Genomic DNA, 12,489 nt, shown 5'->3' with positions numbered 1-12,489 from the left:
GGGTATGTTTGGAAAGCCCCCGGTAATTGGAATTGGTGTAATTACTATGGTAGTAATTACACAACCAAGTAATTACACAATATAGTAATTACAATGGCCTGTTTGTTTGTCATAAGTGTAATTATAAGCATACTGTTTGGTTGCGCAAATGTAATTACATAGTTAAATTAAATTTTAAATGAACTAATTATTAAAACTTAAAATTTAATATAATAAATATATGCATATAAATAATTTTTTATAAGTATAAACAATATTAGATTTGGTATTTAAGATGCATATTTTTTTTTGAATATACAGTAATTAGTAATCATATATTTATAATAATATTATAAAAATAATTGATTTATATTTTTCAAATTAATAATATTTAGTTTAATTAATTATAAAAACTAAAAACATACATTTTGTAAGAACATCATATAATGCATGTTTGATAAAATAAATTAATATTTTATAAATAAAATACCATGACATTATTCAAATGTTTGACAAAACTAATCTATCAATCTTAACTAAAAAAATAAACAACATGCAATGTGAAATAACAAGACAATACTACTAAAACAAGTAAAATGGAATCATAAATATAACACAATTTCAAAATCCAAAAAAAAAAGTTTAACATATGTCAAATTCTAAAATAATAAAAATAAGTTCCAATACAACTTAAGATTACGAAACATAATAAGTTTATAACCTCATTCAACAACGAAATTCTATTTTAATGACATCAATCATCATATCCCAAGTTTATTAATGACTAATTATTTCTACTATTAGGAGGCGTAGTTTCAAAAACTAGAATAATAATCCAATTACGCTAAATAAAAAAATAAAACAAATAAGAAATAAAATATATGAGCAATTACATGGAATCACAAGAAGTAAATGTAGAGAAATAAAAGACAAGTAATGTACAAAGAAAAATATAATTTAAAATTTTTCAAAAATTAAAAATAATAGAAATATAAAAGTTATGAAGAAAATAAATTAAAATAAAAACAAAATGGAAAGAAATTAAAAAGTAATCTTGTAATTATATAGTGTAATTACTACCAATTTTTACGTCCCTTTGAGATTTAGAGAGTTTAATTACACCTCTCTAATTACACCCAATTTCATGCTGACCAAGTACCAAACTGTGTAATTATACCTAATTACAACTTGTTTGGATGGTTGTTACATATCGTTTCATATTGTATTGTATTGTATTGTATTGTATTGTATTGCATCATTTGATGAATACAACGTTTGGATAGATTGTGTCGTTTGCCGTCGTTTTATGATATCACACACCAGCAATATGAAAAATAAACTTGCAATATTATAAAAAAAATGATATAGTATATAAAAAGGTAGGATAAATTGCTAAAAAAAGGGTAGGGTAAATGATAAAATAAAACTTTTTAATAATAATGAAGGGTGATATTGAGAGAAAAAGACAAGGTAACAATGCGACTATTAAATCGGTCGTTATATAAAGTAATACATTTCGTTATTAAATCATGACTAATTAAACGATACGATATAATAAAATTTAAGTAATAATAAAAATAAATTTATATTTAAAATAACATGTAGTAACAACAATCAAACAAGTTGTTAGACTCGTAGCTTTCCAAATAGGATCACAAAGTTGGTAAAACAGTCCAAAAACAACCGAACATCTCAAATGGTCCACACTTGACACTCCTATCCCCTCTATCTCACAAACCCCAATTAAAACCTCTTTGCTCGCCCCACTTCCCTTACACCTCCAATAAAGAGCTATGGCCCTGCAGCTATGGGAAAACTTGAAAGATTCAATCTTTGACTACACAGGCCTTTCCCCTACAACTTTTTTCACAGTTGTTGCTTTGGGTCTTGCTTTGTACTATGTAGTCTCAGGGTTTTTCAGCTCACCTGATCATGTTCACCACCAAAGGTCTAGAAATTTTGAGGAACAGATGGAACCTCTTCCCCCACCAGTTCAGCTTGGTGAAATTTCTGAAGAGGAGTTGAAACAGTATGATGGGTCTGATCCTAAGAAGCCTTTGTTGATGGCTATCAAGGGTCAGATCTATGATGTTTCTCAAAGCAGGTATTTTTCCTTTGTATTCTAGTGTTTTATGCTAGTTTTTTAAGGTGTTTGATTGATATTGGAGTTTGTATTTGGATTTTAGATAATTTTTGGTATGCTTCTTTGAGTAGGATTTTTTGGCTTTTCTTTTTCTGTGGAAGTTTTTGTTCTTGATTGTTCATTTAATTGCTTTTCTTGATCAATTATGGAGAGGCTTTTATTTGACTTTGGAGAATAAATTTATTTGACTTTGGAGAATAAAAAGGTATCTGTAAAAGAACCTAATACTAAAGGGTCGAATCAATCTCCCTTTTGCTGTTTCTTTCAAGTTACTGTGAAGTGCTTTTTCTTGTCCTTTGGAGGAAAAAGTATGAACTTTTTCTTATAAAAAAAAATTGTCTGAACTTTACTGAAGTCCTTAGACTCTTTAATCTGCTAATTACAAAACCTGGACATGGAAATTCGTTGAATAAAGGAGGTAATTAGGAGTTAGTGCTGTAGGTGCGTCATTCAATATGCTTTCCTTCTTAACTTGCTTTCTCTACTAACACCGTGGGGCGAAAAGTTCTATTTAAAAGATTTCCTTTTGCAAGAATAACTCAATTGGCTGTTTAAGTGTGTCAATTTGCTAGCCTGGGTCCATAAGGATTGAGGTCTAGTCTAAGGCCATAAGACCCTCTTTAATTTTATTATGATTAAGACTTCTGAATCTGAATATACATGTGAATATTAAGATCTTACATTTTAATATGAGCACTGAATAATTAAGACTTTGGTTTTTCAGCATTTGAATGTGGATATTATATTTGTATTTAAAAACTAACAAATATAGAATTCAGTAAATTACTACTAATAAATATTATATCCACAAAATATTAGAGAAAATCTTAATTAAATTGGTGCTATATAATTTGTTTCTTTGATGAATTACACTCTAAAGTTAGCGGCGGTGATTGACGAGGTGGTGGTCGACAATAATAGTTGTAAGGTGGTGGCTATGGTCGCCATAGTTATATGGAGGAGGTTGACAATGGTGGTTGTACGGTGGTGGCCAGAGGTGATGGATGTGGGTAAAAGTTGGCAATAGTTTTGGTGGTGCTTACTAGTGGTGAAGGTGGTTGTTGGTGGTGATTGCACTGTGGAGGTTAGTGGTAGAGGCGGTTGCTGGTGGTAACTAGTAGTGAAGGTGGTTGTTGATGGTGGTTGTGTGGCGGAGATGGTTGTTGGTTGTGGCTAGTGTCAGTTGTAGTCAGTAGTGGAGGCGTTGGTGGTGGTTGATGGTGGAGATGGTTGGTGGTTTGATGATAGTGGTTGATGGTTGTGGATGTGTCAGGTGGTGGAGGTGGTTGTGGGTTGGTGGTTGGCGGTGATAATAAACATAATTGTGGTAAAAGGCTACATTCACATGGATTTTAAGTGAATGTCTTAATGATGCTAGGATTCATTAACAGCTAATAAATGGTTGTGAAAGAAAGAAGCAAATGCACTTAATAGGCTGACACTATTTTATTTAGATCTAGACCTCCATTAAGTGCAAATAAATAAGGCCTTTTGATTGAATGAATATGAGACTTTAAAATACGAAAAAGTGAAGCATAATTAAACAGAAATATATTATAAAGAGAAATTCTAGTTCTTTTTTAAGTAAATAAGTTCTTTTTTGTTACTTTCTTCTTCTTATTATTATTATTTTTATAACCGTGGTGTCCGGACCAACTTGTCCGCACCCAGACTTGTTCAACGGGATACCTGCCACCTCCTACCAGTAACAGATGGGAAAAAATCACCTAGTGTTTTTTGCCTCCGGAAATTGAACCTGAGATCTCATTGTTCTCACCCACTTCATTGACCACTAGGCCATATCCTTGGGTGCTTTTTGCCTATGTTGCGCGGACTCTCCAAAATGATGCCGTACCCATGTCGGATCCTCCAAAAATACACTATTTTTGGAGGATCCGACACGCACCCGGCAACATTTTCGGAGATTCCGAGCAACATAGCTTTTTGCTACTTTCTTATTCTTATGTCAAGTTTACTTTTGTTTATACAACGTTAAAATTTAGTATTGTGTTACGTACATTCAAATAGTATAAAAAATATTATAGTATACATACTTTCAAATGTTAGAATTTTTAAAAAATACTTAAGTAGAGTATCAGTATCTAAAAGGTTCAAGAAAATTTATGTTACTTTAAAAAAGAACTCTTTTCTCTTTTTGAATCCTTTTTACGTTCTCTACCTGACTTTGCAATTTTTTTTAATTTAAACTGATATTTCAATTAATAATAAGAATGCATAACATTTATGTTAATATCAGTATTTTCATTCCAAATTGACAACACATATCTCCTCGAAACTGCAAGCGTCGTCGAGTCAAGCTCTCCACCATGAGTTTTCCCTTTTGACAAATGAATCCGCTATCATGTGCAAGAAGTGCACATAGGAAAACAATCATCACCCTCAAAGAGGTCTTCATCAAGCTATATTGCAATTGCTACTTAGACCAATGCCTTTAGAATAGAGCATAGATAGTTTATTTTTTAATGCATAGCTTGACTTACTTATATACTTGTATATATAATATATGGATAAAACTAAGGATCTGCATTAATATAAATATTTCATATTGTTGATTGTACTAAATATTGATGAGAAAATCTACTGTTAATTTAATCAAAACTTTAAAATGTAAAATTTATACCTAGTTAGAGTCCAACATGAGAAAACATATAATAAAATTCAATTATTTTACAATTTCATTTAATAAATTAATTGAACTATGTTATGTTCAATAGAATATCTTAGTAGCCATACTAAATTTGTAATGCAATAAGGATTGATTCTATCATGCATCATCCAAGAAAAAGAGGATAGAAAATCATGATATCTCATTACTTCCTCTATCCCATTTTATGTGGCACACTTTCCTTTTCAATCTGTCCGAAAAAGAATATCACTTTTCTATATTTAAAAATAATTTGACTTTAAACTTCTAATTTTACCTTTAATGAGATGATTTATAGTCACATAAATATCCATGACTTGTTTTAGACCACAAGCTTCAAAACTCTTCCTTTCCACATAGATTAGGATGGAGGGAGTACTTTTCATTTTTATAATGAAGCATCTCGTTACTTTTTAATTGGGTCAACTGTGAAGACCAATTTACAAAATTAATTATATCGTCCATCTTTTACGTGTGCATTTGCTGACAAGTCACATTCACTTACCATTACACTTTGTCAAATTATTATTGAAGTCCAAAAATTGAGTAATTATCAAGAATATGTCGATGTATAATTACTCATTCACAAAAATAGTTTTAAAAAATGTACTTATAAGTGCATGTGACTTGTCACAAGTGCACATGTGACAAATTAAAGATGGAAGAATATTTAGTATATGCATCGCGTTTCGAAGTTGACCCAAATTCAAAAATGATGAGCTGTCATGATTTGGATATTCTTAATGAATGTGATAATTGATCCACAACATTTTTGCAAGTTTAATATGGCTATATTCTATTAAACATCTTATAGTTCACTTTACTAAAAGAAACTGTACACAAATTGGTTATTATAATATGCATTTTCATGTTGGGAGTATAATTAGGTAGAAATTTTAGTGTTTAATTTTTTTTTATCAAACTTAGTAATGTTTCTCATTAATATTAGCACATTGACCTGCATAAAATGCATACTACTGAAGATCCTTTGTTTCATCCTAGTGGGTAAGTCAAGCTATGCATTAATCAGAAACTTTCTACTAGAATCTTAAAGGAATTGATCGAGGTAGCTATACCATGTTAGGCTGACATCTTTTGAGATGTTGATCATTTTCCTACGTCCACTTGTTACACAAAATAGAGAAGATTCATATCAATGTTATGGACATGGAGAAAGTATTCACTCAACGTGCATGTTGCATGGAAGAAAGTTCGAATTCACGCTTGAATTATAGAGGAGATGGGTTGTGAAATAGAAAAGAATTTCTCATTGATTTGATTAATAATGTACAAGAGGTGCTCCTCATATATGAGTGTTAGATTATGTATGTATGATAGGTAATAGATTATAGATTATGTATGTATGGTAGGTAATAGATTATGTATGCATGATAGGTAATTTGAGATACTAAAGATCACTTTTTTATGTGATCTTAGGAGCTTGAGTTGCGCAATTATAAATCAAGTGGTTTTGGACATTGTAGATTGACATTTGAATTGTATTCTGATAATCTCCTGAATTCAACTTAGGGGAATCTTGTTTGTTCTTGATTTTCTTTATTTTATTAAATCATGTCAAGCTGAAGCTAATTGCTTCAGATTTAATTCTTTTGTTTAGTTTGAACTATTTAGTATTCTCCTAGTTATGATATTATTTTCAGGACTTCAATAACTTTTGATTTGGAAATGTTCACTTGGTAACTTCTTTTTTCCAGCAAGCAGAAACTCAAAAGTTCTCATATGAGAATTGTGAAGGTCAAATTGTTTTCTTCGTAATTCCGTCAATCGGCGTATAGACTGAATTCATTAAGGAGACAGTCTTTGGAATTCAAATATCTGAGATGAGTTTGAATATGTTCTTCTTTTAACAAAATGTTATGCTTATATCTTGACCATTAGTCCTTTTATAACCAGGGCCATATTTTTCAGTTTTGCAGTAATTTTCCTACAATAAGTGTTGTCACCACATATTTGTGCTAAATCTGTGTGTGCGCAGAATGTTCTATGGACCTGGAGGACCTTATGCATTGTTTGCTGGGAAGGATGCGAGTAGAGCTCTTGCCAAGATGTCCTTCGACGAAAAAGATCTCACGGGTGATATATCTGGTCTTGGTGCATTTGAGCTTGACGCTTTACAGGATTGGGAGTACAAATTCATGAGCAAATATGTTAAGGTTGGGACTGTGAAGCAGACAGTAGTGCCTGTAAGCGACGGGGCAGCTAATAGGGAACATGTTGAAGCAAATAATCACGATGCTAAACCAACAGAAGGTGGTGCACCAGAGAGTGTCAAGCCATCAGAAAATGCTGATCCTCGTAATGAGGCTTCATCAGAGAGTATTCCAGCTGAAACTCTGAACAAGTTTGATGGTGATGCTGACAAGAAGGAATAAACACGACCAATTTTCATGAGCAAGCTGAGAAAGAGAGATAACAGGTTCCGTAAAAGCATGATACTTGGTGCATGTGTATTATCTTGTATCAGAAGGATATAAACAGGTCTTAGTTAATCTCTATTACTATAGTAGTTGTTTGAACAAAAGATCTTATTAAGATTAATGCAAGAAAAGAGACAGGTGCATGAGTAGCCTATGTAATTCCAAGTATCATTCAAGCTGCATTTGTTTTTCTTGATTGGGAGCAATCCTCACCAGTAGCAGTAGCTCTTCCATGCATTTTTACTACAGCCAACAATGTTACTAGTAATTCCTGAAGGGGACTGAATCGAGATGAACTTACATATGACATTGAACATTTACATACTACCACCAACATGTTTTGTTCACTCACTTGTATGTCTCTTGCTTGTAATCCTCTCGACTATAGTGTTCTTTCACTATCAAGGTTTGCAGCACTTTTATTTTGTAGCTAAAGATGGCCTTGTACTCTTGGGGCTTGTTTGGTACGAGGGATAAGAGATAATTAATTCCGGGATTAAATTTGAGGTGTGTTTATTCCACATTTGATTGGAATAAAATCACGGTATAAATAATCTCGATATTAGTTTTTCGGGATTGTAGTGTTATTTTTATCCCTATGGGAGGGTGGGATAACTAATTTCAGGATAATTAATCCTGGGATAACTTGTTTCCCGACCAAACAACATCTTAGTTGTTGCATATGTCTAGTCTTTTCTTTCAGTAGGAGCACTTACCCTTTAATGGGCCAGTAAAAAGAGGAAATCGGGTATCATGTTCTTTATAATTTTAAAATTAAGAAAATAACATTTTTAGAATGACAAATCATCTCAAAATTCTTTCCAATATTTCCTAAATAAAGCTCATCTCCACTTGTTTATTAAATACGAGAGTTGAATTCAGCTTCAGTACTAAGCTCGTTCACCCAAAAAAAAAAAATGGCTGGTGAAATATACTCCATGTGTCTTGAATTAATTGCGTTGAATTTTATTTACAATAATTTGATCATTTCTTAATTTGGCAGTCCTTTTCAAACCAAATTTTAAAAGAAAAAGGCTACTCCACCAAACATGACTTTTTGTAATTAAAATAATAAAAAATAATACTTAGAAATTAGGATCAAATGAGAATTTGATTGATTAAAGAAAAAAGAAGACAGAGAGTACTAATTATATATTATTATATACAAGTGTACTAGACTTGTGAGGTCTAAACTGTTAGATTACATATAGGGAAGGAAACAATTACATTATTATATTCACGTGTGAATTAAACAATTAGTATATACGGAGATTATTCGAGTTACCTCTTGAATTGTGAACAAAGCAGATTAATCTCGGTCTCCAGTTCCAAAGTTGCAAGACCGCGACCTCATCAAAACCTTCACAATCTTCTACCGTGTTACCCAAATAATATCCGGAAAGAGAAAATTTTGGGTGGGCGAAATTTCAAGGAAGAAAACATGTAAAACCAATGCAAAAAAAAAAAAAAAAACGGGCAGCCTATATGCAATATATATAGCCGCATTTTTTTAGGTTAAAACCATTTTCCAAAACCTGTTAGGTTTTCTTCTTCCACTAAGGAAATGCTTCATTTTATTTCCTATTATTTAGGCACAATAGAGACCACATAATTTAATTAACAAGGCTTCCTATTATGGAATTAATTTCGAAATTTGAAATTAATTTCTACCATAATAAATTACGAATTATTCCACTAAAAATTCGTAATTGCACTCCTTAGTACAATTCGAAATTCTTCGATAAAACCTTATTTAACTCCTCATGTTAAGATTCAGATACTAACCAATCAAATTAAATTACTGACAATTTAATTTATTGATTACTTCCTTTAGACTGTCGCTTAACTTATTTCATGTGTCGGATACAAAATGCACCGGCCGGGTTTACACATGAAATTTTATAAGCTTTCATAAAGGAGTATCATCAATCTCAAAAATCGAAACATGGATTCTATCAACTAATTATTACTTCGCCAATGTATATCATTATTGTCCAATTTACCACGCTTATTGACCCACGAAAAAAAACTCGCCTTTTAATAAATCAAAACAATAATATAATAATTATATCGAGATTAAGAGTATAAGTACATTGAATGCACTAGAGAAATTATTTTATTAAGTAAGTATAAAATACTTATCTCTACTTGATCCGTTCAATACATAACAAATGTACTAGCACAAAAAGTCTGTCACGACCCAATTTTTCCTCCGTTGGGTATCGTGATGGCACCTAGTCTTAGGGACTAGGTAAGCCTAACAATAATTAAAACAACAACATTATTTAAATAGAATCTCTTAAAAATTTTAAAACCGGTAGTACAAGTCATAAGCTCTACAAAGTGTTTTCTAGAAAATTTCTAAATACAACTGTCGAGAAATGAGGATAAACAGTGCAAAACAAAAACTAAAAGGTGACTCCGAAGCCTGCGAACGCAGTATCAGGTTTATCTTGAGTCTCCACAGCAACAGTCCACACAGCTAGCTAACGAACAAGTACCTGGATCGGCATAAAAATGTGCAGAAGAATAGCATGAGCACACCACAACGGTGCCCAGTAAGTATCAAGACTAACCTCGGTGGAGTAGTGACGAGGAACAGTCAAGACCCACTGATCTAATAAACTGAACATATATAAGTACATTAATAACAGAAGTATGATGTCTATATAAAGACTATGCAATATGGCTCACAATACAGTAATGGCAATAAAGAAGGAAACAACAAGTATCAGCGGAATACCATGAAAATGACACAGACAAAGTGAATGGAACACAACCTAAATCCGGAATCACGAGTACAACAAGGACAAGTTTTCTCAGTAATTACAACCGCTTTTACATCAGGTCTTAGTCCACAACTCCACGAGGTACCGAACCTCAGACAATTCACAACTCACGGGTCTCAATACCTAAACCCTAACACTTGGCATTCTCTGCCCTCATAACACCTCATAACCACACTGACGACTCACGTGCCAATAGAGCCAATCTCATATAGAAGGCAAGTAAACAAGAGTGAGCATCTATGCTCAACAATATCAAGAACACCTCTTATCCGATAAGAGTGCTTAACTACGTATATGCTTGTGCAAGTGTCCTAACATAGTCCATACCAGCAAATAAGCATAAGGAAGAAGAAGAACGGACAACACGTAGAATATTTTCTCACAGCTTTCACAAGATAAAGCTCACACAGGTACGTATACCACTACACAAATATCAACAACAAGAATTCCCCCAGGCCATAAATCATCGCGATTCAATCCCTGACACATCCCACCTTGTCTCGCCACGTGTGCAATAGTAACATAAATGCCCGCCTTGTCTTGCCACACGTGCATAATAATGTTCCCACCTTGTCTCGCCACATGCACAACCCATAAATATATATACATATCCCGCCTTGTCACGCCGCATGTGCAAATATAAATGGTAACAATTGCACAGCAGAAACCTCGTGCAACTCCATAATAACAACCGCACGACAGAACCCTCATGTATCACAATAATAACAACCGCACGGCAGAAACCTCGTGCATCACCACAACAAGTACCACAGCAACAATGACAATAATACAAAGTACGAAAAGTAAATCAACTCAAGAACTTTAATTCACAAAGAAACGGTAGAACCAATTCACAAGGAATTACCACAATAAAGAATTCTAGGCGTAAAGGGGACAGCTCAACAAAGGGAAACTAATGTGTACCAACGATCCTACAATATACATTTCAACAACAGGGAAACTAACATGAGTCAAATAATTCTAAATAAAACAAGTCGACTAAGATATAAGATATCTAAAACTTCTTTTAAGGTTGAGGAATTACTAAAGATTTTCAACAATTTATTTAAGGATAAGCAGCGGAAAGATAATCATAACCTCAATTAAGACTGAAAAAATTATAAGATGATATAATAATAATTTCAAATAAAGATAAGCAGTTATGAAAAGATAGCATGACAATAGAGGAGGTAAAATCTTCAGTTAAGTCAAATAAGAGTCAAATAGGCAATAAGAGTGAATCATGAAAGCAATTAATTCTAATTAAAGCATGTAGAGGTGAAACTAGTAAATAGAAACTTAATCATATCAAGAAAAACTTCATACTCAGTGAATATAAGGACCTAAGAATCCTAAAAGGCCAACTTTTCATAAATAAGTCTGAGCACGTACTCGTCACCTCGCGTACATGGACCACAATCAACATAGAAGACTCAATCCTAAGGGGAAAATCCCCCACACAAGATTAGGCAAGATACTTATCTCAAACCAAGCTCAACCAGTCCGTAAGAATGCCCCTTTTCAATTATCCGACTCCAAATGGCCCAAATCTAGCCAAACACAATTGCATAACATGAATACAACCATAATAGAATCATCTAATTAACAAAATCATTACTTTAACAAAAATTCCGAAATCCGCCCTAAAGGTCGACTCGGTCCCATGTCTCGGAATCGGGTAAAAGTCAAAAAAATATGAACACTCATTCACTCACGAGTCTAAACATACAAAAATTATCAAATTCTGATACCATTTCGTCCCTCAAATCGTGATTTTTCATTTTGAATTTGTTCTTTCAAAAACTATCATTTTCTTCAACTCAAAACACAAATTAAATGATAAAAATAAAGATAGAATCATGGAAATAAATAAATTCTAGGTGAAGAACACTTACCTAATCGATTTGCATGAAAAACCCACAAGGAATCGCTCAAAACCGAGCTCTAGAACTCCAAAAATGGTGAAAATGGAAAACCCTCGGAATAAAGGACTTTATATTCTGCCCAGGGGTTTTATGCATCGCGAATGCAAAGAAAGGGACGCGTTCGCGAAGAAGAGAAACAAAAGCTGCCCAGTTGTTCTTCGCGAACGCGACAGCACGTTCGCGAACGCGAAGAGGAAAAATATGATGGTCCAATGAATGCTCTTCGCGAACGTGTTAAGTAGTACGCGAACGCGTAAGTGACACGGAAACGTAAAGAGGAAAATGATCACCAGTGCCCAGGGCCTGGTTTGCACTTCGCGAACGCGAGATAGGGAATGTGAACGCGAAAAAGGGGGTGGCAGAACTTCACGAACGCGAGAGGGTGACTGCGAACGCGAAGAGGAAATATTTCACCCTCCAAAATAACACTACGCGAACGCGAAGGCAAGGACGCCAACGCGATGAAGGAAACCAGATGACAGATAACAACATTTCAAAAATAGGGGGAAAAGACCCGTAGCCCATCCGAAACTCACCCGTGACCCCCGGG

The 12,489-nt window shown here is 33.4% G+C and overlaps 1 protein-coding gene across 1 annotated transcript; it reads left to right on the top strand.

Moving 5' to 3' along the window:
* The first annotated feature begins 1,659 nt into the window (after nucleotides 1–1,659).
* Nucleotides 1,660–7,384, top strand: LOC104095279 (membrane steroid-binding protein 2-like). The gene is made up of 2 exons (XM_009601372.4): nucleotides 1,660–2,083; nucleotides 6,784–7,384. Exons 1-2 carry the CDS (start codon nucleotides 1,773–1,775, stop codon nucleotides 7,178–7,180), a joined length of 708 nt encoding a protein of 235 aa, XP_009599667.1. The 5' UTR covers nucleotides 1,660–1,772; the 3' UTR covers nucleotides 7,181–7,384.
* Nucleotides 7,385–12,489: the final 5,105 nt, after the last annotated feature.

Source organism: Nicotiana tomentosiformis, chromosome 11 (genome assembly GCF_000390325.3).
Source record: "Nicotiana tomentosiformis chromosome 11, ASM39032v3, whole genome shotgun sequence".
Classification (NCBI taxonomy): domain Eukaryota; kingdom Viridiplantae; phylum Streptophyta; class Magnoliopsida; order Solanales; family Solanaceae; genus Nicotiana; species Nicotiana tomentosiformis.
This window is presented reverse-complemented; position numbering and strand designations above follow the sequence as displayed.

Bases quoted from the DNA above. Each gene is read 5' to 3' on its own strand.
- LOC104095279 (XM_009601372.4), top strand. From the start codon at position 1,773: ATGGCCCTGCAGCTATGGGAAAACTTGAAAGATTCAATCTTTGACTAC. The intron at 2,084-6,783 runs GTATTTTTCCTT...GTGTGTGCGCAG, and splicing joins TATGATGTTTCTCAAAGCAG to AATGTTCTATGGACCTGGAG.